The following is a 16,016-nucleotide window of genomic DNA, read 5'->3' on the forward strand; positions in this document are numbered from 1 at the left end:
TTCAGAACTGCACCAAACTGTTCTTCATATTTTATTATTTTTAAAATCTGATTTAGATGAATAAGACATTATGTTGAGTCTCAGCCTGCATAATAGTTGCCTGAAGCCCTTTCCTGCAGGGCTGAGAGTGCTGATATGAAGTTTTGTTCGCAGGCGTTGTTTACCTTTCTGTTTACAGTGTGTCTGCCCACGCTTGCGTGATGGTGTAACACAGAAGGCTTAAAATTTATTGCAAAGGGAGTCATGCTAAGCACAAACAGAGCTGTTTTTTTGTTTGCTTGTGGATGCTGGAAACACCTAACCTAATATTATGCATTGTAAGTAATTGAATCTATCAATAGAAATTGCCAACTGAGAAATTTTATTTTAAAAAGGGTAACTTAATTGACATTTAGTTTGGGGCAGGGGGGGCAATGGACAGTAGGCTTGTCAAAACAACTGATAGAACAAAATCTCTAGGACCATGCAGAATCTCTCACTTACCGCCCATTTAGATTATGGCGCCGTTTGGAAAGTGAGGGGAGGGGAAAGAATAGTGACCAATTCAGTGACATATCTTTTGTTGATATGTACAGTGTATTTATGAACACATTGTTACCATTGCTGTCAGTCAAAGGCAAAGACTCCTCAGAAGGTTAGGACTCCTGTTGTTTACCTAACGCAAATCCGCAAAGGTCATATTTGCATGTATGCGGTTAAAATTTCCCCTTAGTCATATCAGTCTTTTGTTCTGTCAGCTGACCACAACCGATATTAGGGTCTCTTTTCTCTCATGGTACAGTATCGACATTAGTTATGGATAGAGATAAGTTTGTAACTTCCTGTCTCAACAGTGCACATCGACAATAACTATAAAAGCATGTTTTAATATGACATTTTTTCAACTATTGTCTTCTCCGCTACTCGCCACTGCGTTCATTTTGCTTTGATGAACAGCAAGGAGTCGTAAAAAACTGTTGCACTGAATGATGAATCAGTAATTTTGTTGATTGATTATTGCTGGTTAAAATCGTGTGGGTAAATGGTACGTACAGCTTTGACGAAAGCTGAGTACTAAAGATGAAATGGTATGAAAATTTTATGTCATGATCATGGACACTGAAATGATCACCATTTTTATTAGCATGATATTGTTCAGAACTATTGACATTGTGTCCACACTTCAACCGCAGTTCTCCTAATATCTTTATCGCTGCCAATGGCCTTCCTAAACAACATATCACTAGAACACACATCTGAATTGTTCTTTTTCTTACATTGATCACTGTAAAAATGCTAGTTACGATAATTCGATTTTGAAGTAAAGGTAACATACTGTAATTAGTTGTCTGTCAACATGCCATTTTTGCCTCACTATATTACTGTTAAAAAGCAAGATGAATGTACACTACCGGTCAAAAGTTTTAGAACACCCCAATTTTTCCAGTTATTTCTAGAAATTCAAGTCATTCAAGTCCAATGAATAGCTTGAAATGGTACAAAGGTAAGTGGTGCCAGTGGCTTAAAAAAAAAGGTAAGGTTACCCAAAACTGAAAAATAAAGTGTATTTCAGAACGATACAAAAAGGCCATTTTCAGGGACCACAAAATGGGTCGTCAATTTAAAGCTGTTTTGCAGAAATGGAGGTTGATCAAGCCTTGGCAGTTGGTGCAACTAATTCCCACAGGTCTTTCAAGTACCAAGTACCGGACCACCTAATTCAGGCCGTTCGTTCCCTGTATGACCGGTGTCAGATTTTGGTTCGCATTGCTGGCAATAAGTCGGACTTGTTTCCAGTGAGGGTTGGACTCCGCTAGGACTGCCCTTTGTCACTGATTCTGTTCATTCATTACTTTTATGGACAGAATTTCTATGCGCAACCAGGGCGTTGAGGGGTTCCGGTTTGGTGGCTGCAGGATTCGGTCTCTGCCTTTTGCGGATGATGTGGTCCTGCTGGCTTCATCGATCCGTGACCTTCAACTCTCACTGGATCGGTTCGCAGCCGAATGTGAAGCGCCTGGGATGAGAATCAGCACCTCCAAGTCAGAGTCCATGGTTCTCGCTTGGAAAAGGGTTGAGTTCCAACCCTCACCTATAGTCCTGAGCTTTATGTAGTGACTGAAAGGACAAGATCGCGGGTATAAGTGGCCAAAATGAGTTTTCTCTGTAGGGTGGCTGGGCTCTCCCTTAGCGATAAGGTGAGAAGCACTGTCATCCGGGAGAAGGTCGGAGTAGAACCGCTGCTCCTCCGCAATGAGAGGAGTCAGATGAGGTGGCTTGGGCATCTGGTCAGGATGCCTCCCGGACGCCTCTCAGGGGAGGTGTTCAGGGCACGTCCAACCGGTAGGAGGCCTCAGGGGAAGACCCAGGACACGTTGGAGAGACTATGTCTCTCAACTGGCCTGGGAACGCCTCGAGATCCGCCGGGAGGAGCTGGACGAAGTAGCTGGGGAGAGGGAAGTCTGGGCTTCCCTGTCTCAGCTAAGCGGAAGAAGATGGATGGATGGATGGTTTCAAGTTGTGGAGTAACACAACTACCTCCTCTGTCTGCAAGAAAACAGTGTTTGGAACACACTGTGGTACTATAGCCTCGTGAACATCAGTTGAACAGCACTGTACTGGAGAAAGTAATATGTTGCTATAAAAATGGCAAGAACAAAGGGAATTAACAACGGAAGAGAGACAGACCATCTTAACACTTACAAATGTAGCTTTTTCCTCCAGTGAAATTGGAGTGTTCTAAAACTTTTGACCAGTAGTGTAAATAGACTTGCGGCTTACTCGACTGTTCCCCGATGTGCGGTGTCTGAAGCGTTAGTCTGTGTAAATTTTAAAACGGTAAACCCATATACTGTAACATGCATTAACGTCTGGCAATAAATCAAACTAATGGATGGTTTATGTGATAATTGTTGCAAATTAAATCGTTTATTTTTCGCTAATACATTTTTAAAAAGTATGAGTGAAAAGTGTTTTTTTTAAACTAATGTATTTATTTAACATTTTTATGTACTTAGTGTGTAAAAAGATCGCTTTGAGGAAAGATTGCTTTGTCGACTTTTCCCATCCAGTTGCATAGATATCGCCATTTATATTTTTTTGATTATCACATCATATCTTTATTGTGATATTATCACGCCAGTTGCAAAGATATTGTGATATTGTAGATTATCATATTAATAACCGTTTAATGTTTCATTGACGTTATTGGTTATAAATTTGTGCTATAATACTGTATCACGATAGTCTGCAATTTCCACCCCATTTCTTATTGCAAACACAAAAATCGTAAGGCATTATCTTCAGATAACCTTCAAAACAAATCTAGCTTATAGTACGTAACAGTTTCCTTACCATCGATAATGTCATCCGGCCTCTTGCGTTTCTCGTACACAACGATGATGACTACTAGGATGATAATTTCCGCGAGTACGCCCAGGAACGGCCAAAGCGGTGCGAGATGGCTCCGCACCCGTACGATTGTGGCCTCAGCAGTGGTCCCAATGACGTTGGTAGCATTGCACTCGTACTTTCCTGGATCTGTGTTAATATCCAAGTTTATGATGTTGAGCTCGGTGTAGTTCTCTCTACTGGTGATGAAGAAGCGTCCAGTTGAGTTATCGATTTCCTGGGAGTGTTAAATTGCTTAGTTAGTCTGCTAAATACACCCTGTATTTAAATTCATCTTAAAAACACAACTTACCATTGGGGAAGTTCCATCCAATTTACGCCACGTCCAGGTTGGGTGCGGATACCCGACTGACTTGCAGTAAAGCGTTGCATTTTCCCCCTCATTTTTATTTTCACTTCGTTTATGACCTGTGATATAAGGTTTTGCTAGAATTTAAAAAAAAAAAATTAAAAAAAAGAGGGAGAGAGAGAGAAATAATTAATTCACTGGGGTGGGAGAAGTATGACACTGAAGGCATCATGAGTAATTACAGTGAAGAAGCGCAAAGCATGTAATTAGTGTCCTGGTTTAGAAAATGCAGTGAAAAAGAGACTATTTTTGGATCCCGTACAGACACCATTGCTAAGATTAGGTCTATGATTAGGACATAAATTGATGCCTGATACTGTTGAACCTCCCAAATGAAATGTCCCGAACAGTAGTAACATTTTAAAAAATATATACATACACAAACTGACTTAACCATGCAGATGCCGACCTAAATATCATGTAGTGCAGTGGTTCGCAAACTTTTTACAGTCGTGTACCTTTTCAGACATTTCCCCTGAAGCCATGTACCTCCTATTCTTGCACACTTAAAAAACATAAACCTTTTATATTAGTTAACTTGAAATATTGAACATAGTTAATTGGTTAATTAATTGGATATTAATTGTGGGTCAAAATGTGACCAGGCAAAATACACATTTTTTACATTTTTTTAAATAGATAAGTAATCAACCTACATAACTTTTATACCAGTCTGATGTTGGCATCCTTCCGTTTGAATGGGTTGAATGTGAGCACTTCAATTTTTTTGTCCACTCACGATGGCTACGGTTTAAGTCTGCATATTAATTTAATACCAAATTGAAGGGGAAAGTATAACAATCACGATAAATCAGTATCTGAAGTACAGAAATACATACAACCAATGATAAAGCCTAATTTTTGGGGGAAACCCCACTCAGGGTGACAGGTTGCGCTGTGCAGGGATTGGAACATCAATATAAGCGAAGATTAAACACTCTGAATGCACAAAATAATCATGAAACGTACTTATTTGTTCATATGATGCACACAGAGCAATGAACAATGTCTCCTTTCTGCTCCGTTCTCCTTGCACAGTGAAGCATTCAGGCGCACTCATAATTGTGAGTGTTGGGCACTAATTGTAATTCACATACACAAAATTTGGCGTACTCCCGGGAGTACACACCCCACTCTGGGTGTGGGAACCTAGGATGTATATGGTCTTTTGCTTTTCCACCTTCCAGGCAATCAAAGCGCTTTAACAGTGTTAGCACAATTACCTACTGATGACGCAGCATCAGGAGCAACTGAGGGTTCAGTATTTTGCCCAAGGATACTTCAACATGATCATGGGAGGACGGAGGATCGAACCAGTAACCTTCAGGTTGGGAGATGACCACTCTACCACCTGAGCCATGCCACCCCACCATGTAGTAGAAAGCATTGGGGCAGCTGCAGGTGACAGTATTGCTTTGCACCTACCATGCTCCCATATTACATGAGCTGAACTAAAACGTTTTTTATATACACAAAAGGCCTATTTCTCTCAAATATTGTTCACAAATCATATTCCTTTATGGAGATCGTCCATCCACCTCACAGGTGTGGCATATCAACATGCTGGTTAGACAGTATGATTATTGCACAGGTGTGCCACAATAAAAGGTCTGATCTCAGACGATCTTGGACGTGAAGATGCTGTGTGTGGAGGTACTGGGCTGCTGTGGTTACACGTAGTCTGCAGTTGTGACTTTGGAGATGGCTTATGGTACAGAACTGAACATTCAAATCATGGGCAACAACTCTGGTGGACATTCCTGCAGTCAGCATGCCTACTACATGCTCACTCAACACTGTGACATTGTGCATAATATATCTGTGGCATTGAGCTGTGTGATAACACTGCACATTTTTGGATGGCCTTTTATTGTGGCCAGCCTGAGGCACAACTTTGCAATAATCATGCTGTCTAATCAGCATCTTGACATACCACACCTGTGAGGTGGCTTAACCATCTCGACACAGCAGATAACACAGATGCTCACTAACAGATTTCGACAGAGTTGCGAACAATATTTGCAAGAAATAGGGCTTTGTGTACATAAACAATGTGTTTGATCTTTGAGTTGAGCTCATCGAAGATTATAGCGTTTATAGGTTTCCCGAGTGTTATCACATTATACAATTAACTTATATCCTTATATTCTTCCTGTATGACTATTGAAATGTTTATGATGGTGACACTTTGAGCCTGAAATAAATTACTTTACATTATTAGTATGAAAATAATTGTTTTGAAATAAGATGTTGGAAGGCAACCAGTATCTTGGAATGGATTGAACACAATCCAATTAAACTAACATATTTTTTGGAATGTGGGAGGAAACCAGAGTACCCGGAGCCACGCACGCACGGGAGAACATGCAAACTCCACACAGAGATGCCCAATGGAGATTCGAACCCAGATCTTCCAGATCTCCTGACTGTGTGGCCAACATGCTAACCACTAGTGCAGCCCTCCATGCTTTATGTCCTCCAAAATAAGGATTCTGTTTTCTTTTCCCAAACGCAATGACCCTACTGTTGTAGACACAACAGGCTAAATTAGCCTCCTTTTTTTATCAAAAAAGTCAATGAAAAAAATGTCCATCCGACAATTGAGGTTTAAGACTACATTCTCAGTAAGAACTTTATATTTTTGTGTCCACTGTCTTTGTGAACGTAGTTATCCCTGTAACCAAGACCCTGCAATGAGTAATATCACACCGCAAAAAACATTTCATAATGAACCATATTGAGGTCATGGAAGGGAGGCATCAGTAAAGTATTAGAGCCTCCAGATGTTTCTATTCAAAACTCCAAAGTAAATTCCACAAAAGAGAATGCAAGCTAAAAGGGAAATTGTTAAAATTGGCACTGATTAATGAAAACGAGGATAATGACTGTTTAACACTCGGGTAAGAAATAAGGCATAGAAGACGTGCATGCCCGTGCACAGCAGCAGTCTGCCAATAGAACAGGTGAGAGTCTTCATTTGACACTTTGTGCCATCAGAGGCTAACCGCTCTTCCACTAATCCACCCAAATTACAATAATTCCTTCCATGCAATTAAGCGGGATGAGGCCCGGAGTGAGCATTTTTCAGCTGCACATGGATAATGGAGCAAGAGAGGAAAAGGGGGAGGGGGTGGGATCTAAGCTCTTCACTGACATCACACCCCCCCCACACACACACACTCTAATTATGGAGCACACACGTGCTGACCTGAGCAGGGGAGTGGCCGAGCTCATTTGCGCCTTATCCTGTGACTGTATTATATCAGTGAGTGACAGCGCAATGACAACCATCGGAGTGGCGCTAAACGAGCAGAAACCTCAATTTCACACTCCTGCGATTATTAAACTGTTTGTGCCAGGCGGAGATAAAGAGAGAGACCGCGTGCAAATGTGTGAGGAGGGGTCGAGGTCATAGCTGTCAGAGAGGAGGATATGCATTAGGACGTCATCAGATAGACTGACAGAGAGACGTTCAATCAAATGCTTCAGAGCAGCTTTCAGTTTGATCCATTGTATGCTTTGTATAATACTCCACAATTCACCACGAGCTTTGATGTTTAACGACCTTGTCAGTCATTTTAACATAGTAAATAGTAGGGTAGATAAAGTTAGCATGATTTTCTTTATCGAGGGATAGCACATGAGCCAAGTGAGAACCCGTGATACTTTGGTGCAATTACAGGATAATAGATAGCATCTCTTAAAAGTGAGTACACCCCCTACATTTCCAAAACCATTTGATTGGCAATACTGTAGAAAATCAGTACACATGACTGTCTTTGGTCTTGTCATCCTGTTGGAAAAACTGCTGTATGGCCCAGTTTCTCCAAGGGAGTGGACCATGCTCTCCTTCAGAAGAGTCTTAGTATGTGATAGAATACATGTTTCCCCTCAATGAACCGCAGCTCCTCAGTGCGGGCGGCAGTCGTGCAACCCCAGACCATGGCACTACCACCACCATTCTTGACTGAAGGCAAGACACATTTATCTTTCTGCTCACGTGTGTTCCCAGTTATTTAGACAATAATGGCTGTGTGTTGAGTATTTTCAGTGGAAACTAAATTTAGACTGGAATATCAGGTGTATAATGAATATGTATAACCAAGTTTACTTTCTATGTTATTATTCCTGTAATAAAAATGCTTGCTGAAATGTGAGGGGTGTGCTCACTCTGAGATATCGTATATGGGACCGTCCACCCCTCTCTGAATCATAATGGCAGTGCGCGTCTGTTTGTCGTCCTCCGTGAACCAGGAAGTAGCGTGCTAATTAGCGAACAGATGGATGAACAACAACACTTATTTTTTTTGCCACTTTTGTTAACAGTTTGCACTCGACTGACATTGTGGTATATCATAAATATAGAATTGCTGAAGAAGAATATAGACCTTTGCACTGTATTGTATTTTTTAATTAGTATTGTTAGGATATTTATGTAGTCTATAACCCTGAGACTAGAATATTTGATCAGTATCACTGAGCAGGTTTGTGGAAATATGAGGTACCAAATGTGTAGCTGTGGTAAGCTTAGTATCGCAGACAATAAACTCCAGTGCTGCCACAGAGATGGCTGGGACAGGATTCAGAGCCTTAATCCTACAACATCACAGAAGCCTCCATCTGTTGCCTCTGAGCTGAGTCCTGCAAGGATGAGTGTGCCAAGGACACTGTAGGCGAGGGATCTCAGCAAAACTGCTGCCAGAAGCGCTGTGCAAAGCTGGCTAGCATAACAGCGGGCCCGCTACCTAGGTCACAAATGAATGCAAACACCTCAAGAAAATGAAAAGAGCACCGGGAAAGTGAAGAAAATGCTTTTGTGTTCAGATCTAGCAGCGGTATCTCATCCTAATGTTGTTAAAGGACAAAACCATGCGCAATGCTTCTGGTTAAAAGGCTGACACATAGCAAGTCTCAACAGTCACAGGCCTGCAGCCCGGTGATGGCCAGGACGCTTCACTTTGAACGGACATGAGTCCCATCAGCTCCCATGCCAGTAAAAGCAGAACACACACACGCTCATCACCCCTGTTACGCAATCAGGCAGCGCTCTAAGACAAACTACGGAATAAGAGGCAGGGCATGCTCAGTATGCAGCAGAGCCATGCCACAGCAAATTGGCTTATGGGCCGCACACAGGCAAGCTTCTCTTGAACAGGGTTTTCACTTGCCCTTTCTCAGAGACGATCCCTTATTCGAGGCGACGGCTCGGCTGTCAGCTTGTGTGAAACAACACATGAGTTAGTGTGGTCGGTTAGCTTCCCTGGCCATTATTGACATTGTTTGCATAACGTGTTGTCCTACGATCACCTAGTTTTCAAGCACGCACTTGCAAGAGAGTTCGTGCTTGACAAGTGGCCTAAGAAATGCCCTCCAGAAAAGATTCCTGTGTTTGCATGTCCGCTGAACATTCGCAGTGCCTGCCCATTTTGTTAAAAGTGTCGTCTCAGTGAAAGCCAAGAGTGACAACAGCCTGGGGAGAGCGTCTTGTCATCACCGCTGCACAGGATGACTTCAAACATCTTTGTCAACAAGGAGTCGTTTCACGCAGCCTTAGGTTAGGTTTTCTCAGACATCTTTATCCATCCATTGCTCAGTATTAAAGCAAGATGGCCTTGTAAAAAGCTCCAACCAAAGCCAGGGAGTTTTTATTTTTTCAACAGGTAGTGAGTGGAAAGTAACAGTGGGACAGAATATCTATGTATATTGCTGTGTATTATATGGTTGTCAATTACCATACAGTGATGCTGTCGCCATTTGTATTTAATGAAAATCTGTACTTTTTAACATGATGTGATCTCAATTGTATTTTACAGTGGAACCTGCATAATGCGTTCTGTGACCAAAGTTGTTCAAAACACATTTTCCTTTCGGAAATAACATGAAGTGAATTCATTTGTAGCAGGCTCAAAGTAAGACCCATAGGAAATGTTGTAGGTACCACCTAGATACACGGGTTAAGATACGATTCACAAACGCTATATTTTAAAAGCGGAACGATAACTATAAAAGTGGCATTCTTACAGTAGTTTCAAATGTGTAAAAGAGCATATCCTCAAGCAGGCTTGGCAGGGATCCCCAACCACCGAGCTGTGGGAAATGTTCAGGGGCAATGATTAAAAAAAATAATTTGTAAATATCATAATCAAATTATATGTAAAGGGATATCAATTTTGGAAATATGGGCCATTATTTTATTCAAAAAACTTTTTTCTTTCACCTCATATTTAGTCAAAATGCTGATACTATGTGGCAATGCATAAAGGTAAGATTTGATGACCTTATTGAGTGCTAATGTGCATATTTGCTGGTGTACCTCTCTGGAAAAACAAACTCCAGGCTCGTACTGGTGGATGGTGGCTCTGTATTCATTTAATGCTTGTAATTTGATGTCTTACCTGTCTTAGTTTTACACATTACATAAAATGTAAGATAAATTAGATCGCTGTAATGTACAGTACATATGTTTTGCTGATGTGTTGAAAATCTTTCCCGGTGACTAGCTAATTCTAGCACTACTTATGCTATTTATGTCCATTCTCAGCCCAGGCTAGTCTTGCGATACCTGGAGCATGTCTCTACAATCAATTAATCTAAGGATTTATGGCTGATTCTTATCGATCCAGCAGGCTACCGCATCTCTCACCTGTCAAAGCAGATATCCGGTCACATAGGTTTATCGTTCACAATCCTAATTTTTAACATTGCAACTGTCATACAGGAATGCAGAAAAGTTAAGCACAGTTGAATAAAACTAAAAGTAGAACTACTTAACGTTAGAAGAAGAAGGAAAGCAACTTCTATGCGCATTTTCATGCCATTCATTAGTCGTATTTACATTAAATGCTAAGTGAGCTGAACTCAACAAGGTTTGCTGGCGTCTCACATGATGTTGCACATGATGATGTTTTGAACTCCAATTTTTGTTTGATTTAAGAGGCATATTTTCCAGAAAATGTTTTAACTCCTTGTAGCGCTATCAGAGCGTTAACTAACGTTTGACTTTCACTTTCCATTTTACCCTGCCGTTGTTTGCATCAACGGTCCAATCATGCAACACAAGAATCTTACCTTTCACTTCAATTGTTGCATTTGCATTTGGCGCCATTGCAAACGTGTAGACACACAGGTATTCCCCGGAATCATCTGCCCGCGGTTTAGCAATTCTGCAACAAGAATTTCATAGCATTAAATTTACCAGTCACTCAAGCCAATGAAGGCAAATAATATGAGCTAAACTCAGTTATTAGTCCTTACTACTACTCGGAGGACCAAAGAGCCCATGGCGGACAAAGCGTTGGCATAACGTTGTGATCTGACAGAGCAGCAGTATGGGATTCAGCAGGGTAGGAGAACCATGGGCATATTAGTTGTAATCTTCCGAGTATCACTGATGAAATGTGACAAGGAAGTGACCAATTGGTCTTATCTTGTGGCGAGGGAGAGTCTGCGGTATTTCTACCGGGGCGACAGTAGCTTTGTGCTCCACTGGTCATCCTTTGTGACAAGTTACGGCTTGGTACTCAAGGCTATATTTTTTCGCTGTTAGTATAGATTAGGTTCAATACTAATAGAATTAGTAGAATTAGTTTTGTAAATCGAGGCTGTTGTTTCCACTTCTTGTAACATGGGCAAGATTCGCACAGATATTTCATTTAATCATCATACCAGACGGCCAATTTGTATGCAGCCTTTGTTTAACACTTCAGACCTCTTAATTCACTTTCAGTCGGTATCGTCTCACCTGTACGCCGTGTTCCTATGCTCGGTCCGCGTGTTTGCAATCTCCCGGCCATTCTTCATCCAGAAACTCTCCGTGTGGGGCGTGTGGGCAGTGGTGAGGTTACAATGCAGGGTAACAGGTATGGGAGGGGATTCCAACGGCAGGATGATCTGATCAGAGGCATTAATCTTTGGTTCTGCAAAGAAAGATATGTGAAGCCTTATTACAGATGTAGAGCTCAGTATACCTCCTGCAGCAGCGCCATTAAACTTTGTATGCCGTTAGAATAAGATATGTATGTACGGCTGGCTGTGATGGAAATTGTAAGTATCGAACGCACCAAACAATCAGATTATGGACAGCTGGAGAGTAGATTGAACTAAATGTATAAACTATACTACAAAAACATGTATCCTGCCCATGTCCTATGAACTTTTGATGTAATATACAATCGTTCCTTGTTGATCACGGTTAATTGGTTCCAGACGTGACCGCAATAATGGAATATTTTCGTAGTTGGAACATAGAAAACCTGTACCTGACTTTTTACTATTTTTTTTACCATCATTACAGCCATGTAGACATGAAATAACACCCCTATAGTCACCTTTCCAGTCCTATTATTCTTTGTTTACACGACATTGCTAATGCGCAGGCTATGGGATCACAGCGAGGACACAAGAGACGGCCACGGCTTTAAGCATATCATGCTAGCGAGCTAAATATTTACCATCCATCCATTTTCTATTCCTCATTAGGGTTGCGGGGGTATGCTAGAGCCTATCGCAGCTGACTTCGGGCGACATGCGGGGTACACCCTGGACTGGTCGCCAGCCAATCGCCGGGCACATATAGACAAACAATCATTCACACTCACATTCATACCTACTGACAATTTAGAGTCACTAATTAACCTGCATATTTTAGGAATGTGGGAGGAAACCAGAGTACCCGGAGAAAACCCACGTACGCACGGGGAGAACATGCAAACTCCACACAAAGATGCACAACGGAGAGTCGAACTCATTTACCATCCAACTTATTTAACTAAACTTAAGAAAGGGTTTCAAACAGACTAGGAAAGGAGAACAAAGTTTACAAGCCAAAAACTTACCACTTCCACACGGAATGGGAGGAGAGCTTTTTTTTCACTCTGTCGGACACGCCATGGCTGGCTCCATGCAGTGTGAAGGTAATGTAATGTAATGTCTCATCGATGTTTTGTGCCAGTACTGACGCGTCTTTCAATATTTGACTAACAATGGGTCATAGTCAACAGTGATCATTAATTAATTAATACATTTTTTAAAAAGAGCGATAAAGTGAGGGAGCGATGTTCGAACCGCAATGTAGCGAGGGACGACTGTACATTCATTTTCTATATCGCTGGTCCTCACAAGTGAGCTGAAACCTATCCTATCGGTCGTCAGTAAATCACAGGGCAAACCGCTCTTATTAACTCTTATTATTAACACTCATATTCACACCTATGGAAAATTTAGAGTCTCGGGCGTGCATGTTTTTGGGATGTGGGCGGAAGCCAGAGTAACTAGAGAAAAACCCCACACACACTGGGAGAACATGCAAACTCCAACACTCATGACTTCTGACTGTGAGGCCAACATGCTAACCACTTGGCCACCATGCGGCCATAAAGAAAATGAAGAGATTAATATTAGACCCATGCCTTTGACAAACAAACACAAATGTAGTATTCTGCATGTTTTTATTTTTTTGTTTACAGTTTCATTTGTGTTCCTGGAAGTTTGTGTTCTGTTGACTGGAATTCCAGTTACATATGATAAATATAGCATTCCCAAAACATCGAATATGTTACTGTAGCTTCAAAATGAGCCACGAGCCACATAGTTGAGATAGCTGCACTAAGAATTCAGATAACTCCGAACACGTCATTGACATTTTACATCAAGGCTGTCGCTGCACTGACAGAGATTGCCTGTGACTACACGATATGTTTCTCAAGGACGTTCAGGGCAAGGTGCCCTCTGCTGTGTCTTTACAACATATGAGTGGGAAGCCAGCTTCCAGGGTGGTGCAACCTCGGCGACCATGAGGCCCAAGCCTCATGACATTACCACTGGCTCCTGCAAGGCTTTGAGCCAGGCGAAAGGACTAGCTCGTGACTCGTATTAGCATTCATGGCAGCAATCTTCCTGCACTGCTGTATACGCAGTAGCTACAGGGATTTCACTCCCCCTCACCCTACTCCCTCACATCTCCCCCACCAAGCATGTTCTATTAATAGCATGTTCAAGACATGCGTACAGACACAACATGAAGTACATAAATTAACATTTAGCAAACTCTGCACAGTGGTCCGCAGGCAATTCAAACAGAAGGTTGTTTTAAGGACGACCTGTCAATCTAAAATGTGTTAAATGCTGTAGACCCTCCATATCAGCATGAGGCTAAGTAAATAAATGTATGCCTTCAATGTGCTGTCAGTGAAACGAGATCTTCTCCTCTTACCACTTATGATTGTTAAACAAAATCAATGAACTAATAAAAAGCTTCAGACATGATGTCATTATAGAAGCCAAAATATGACATTATTCTACAGTGTGATCAATGACTGCTTGGTACCGAAAGTGAGTCTCCTGAACATTGAACTGAACTAAACTGTTCAAACCCTGTGTACCTTATAGTGGAGTGGTTTTTTTTTTTTGTAATTTAGAATATTTATCCGTGCTTTTGTGCAAAACAAAAAGCAGGCCCATCACGTAATCTGTTACCCTATTAAGTCACACAAAATGCTCCTACAGTGATTTTTGCTAGTGATTTTAATTGAAGTGTCCCGCCACCCAAAATATTCAACCCCCCAGGTGGGTGTGTGAAATGTACCTGTTCATGGCACTGATTGCTTGGATTTGACATGTTTTTAGTAACATTGGCATTCTCTGCCCTGCATCGTATGCTAGTTGATAGTTAACTAATTCCGGAATGGGTTTGTATAAGCAGTGCGGAGCCACAGCCGAACTTCCATATTTAGGTCGCGCAATTCGGACATCAACCAACATTTTCAGGCATAATATATCGCTTAAGTTGAACATATACTGTAGTTGGAGTTTGAACCACATGTGCAGCTCTTGCCCAGGCCAATATGGCGAAGTTGACATTAATAATTGAAGGACAGAATGTACTCTAGCTGCATTTAGTGGTAATGTGAAAAGTCACCTCCAAAGGACAAGTTGCACATGCATTATGCATCATCAAAGAGTGAGTCCACAATTTATTGTTTTAACCTTTGACTTCTAACCGTGGTTAACTTCTTTTTACACTTGTCTGACAGTTCAGGATGTGTAAAAAGCGCAATGCTAGTAGCCAGCTCGCCGTCAGCAATCCTACCACTCCACATATGCTGCTACGTCATCAAAGGGTTCTGCATATGTGGAAAAAAACCAAACTAGATGTTACTTAAAACATTGCCTGCACAGTGAATTAAGATTTTGTGTTCAATATGATTTCCATTATTGTCTATTGTAAACATTTACTCTGAATGTCAACAAATCAGACGTGGAGCAGTATCTGATAATTGACGGTGTTAGAATTTCGAGACTGGGTCTCATATCTGGACTTGTGGTTTGTATGACCAAATATTAGCTGACTGGCTGGAGGGGGGGAAACAAGAAGGACAAATGGGAGGAAGGACAGACTGCAGGACAGAGGGGAAAAAATGTTTTGTGTCATTACCTCGCCCTCTGGTCATCACACTGGATTGGACTGGTCCAGGCTTCATACCAAAAATAAACGTATTGAACAAAGGGAGACAATTCAAATACTGAATGTCTCTCTTTGAAATAGCATCCTGTAAATATTATTCGCTTTGCGCCAAACGCTCAACTAACGTCCTGGTGACTATTTGAGGAAATATTGAATTGTGCTTCAAATAAGCTCGCCTGCAAAGTTTAATCATTACACCAAGCTGAGTTAACAGCTACTTTATGCTGGTTTAATTGTAGTTCTTCTCATATTTGCCTTCTAACGCTTAGTGATAAAGAAAATAAGGTGTAAAAATACAAAATTAAATTAAATTAAAATTTTTGGTTAGCGCACGTCCCGGTTAGCAAGTTTTTTTGGTTAAAAATTAACGCCAAATTTGTGCCTCGGTTTGCATACATTTTCCGGTTAGCGTACAATATGGCGCGCGTCTTGTCGTGTTTGTAATACACTGCATGAGTCCAACTGTGTCCAACTGTGTTGTTACGGCAACCAGGTCTGGTGCTTGTGTCCTCTATGGACAATTTAGAGTCTCCAATTAACCTCACAAAACAGCATGAATTAATTATGAAATATATTTTTGAAAAAATGTGATTGAGCGAAGCCGTGAAATTTGAAACGCAAAGTGGTGAGGGATTACTGTGCTGCCATGCTGTTATAGTGGAGCTTACTGTGCACTGAACAGGAATTCACTGTGTGCATATTTGAATGCTAGCTAACTAGACAGTAGTTACGTCGCTGTCGTTTCATGCTGATTTGCCATAGTGAGGAAGTTAACAGTATTATACAATACATGCCGACAGACAGATTCGCCATAAA

At 41.3% G+C, this 16,016-nt stretch overlaps 1 protein-coding gene across 2 annotated transcripts in view; it reads right to left on the minus strand.

Annotated features, from left to right (window-relative positions):
- The window catches only part of nptnb (neuroplastin b), a 38,086-nt gene that overhangs the window by 5,777 nt on the left and 16,293 nt on the right, over nucleotides 1-16,016 (minus strand). For both annotated transcript variants that reach the window (XM_054770382.1, XM_054770381.1), the window contains 4 exons: nucleotides 11,481-11,655; nucleotides 10,808-10,902; nucleotides 3,683-3,816; nucleotides 3,334-3,607 (listed from right to left, as the gene is read on the minus strand). In XM_054770382.1, coding sequence (XP_054626357.1) covers nucleotides 3,334-3,607; nucleotides 3,683-3,816; nucleotides 10,808-10,902; nucleotides 11,481-11,655 — 678 coding nt within the window. The remainder of the gene's footprint in view (nucleotides 1-3,333; nucleotides 3,608-3,682; nucleotides 3,817-10,807; nucleotides 10,903-11,480; nucleotides 11,656-16,016) is intronic.

Source organism: Dunckerocampus dactyliophorus, chromosome 3 (genome assembly GCF_027744805.1).
Source record: "Dunckerocampus dactyliophorus isolate RoL2022-P2 chromosome 3, RoL_Ddac_1.1, whole genome shotgun sequence".
NCBI lineage: Eukaryota > Metazoa > Chordata > Actinopteri > Syngnathiformes > Syngnathidae > Dunckerocampus > Dunckerocampus dactyliophorus.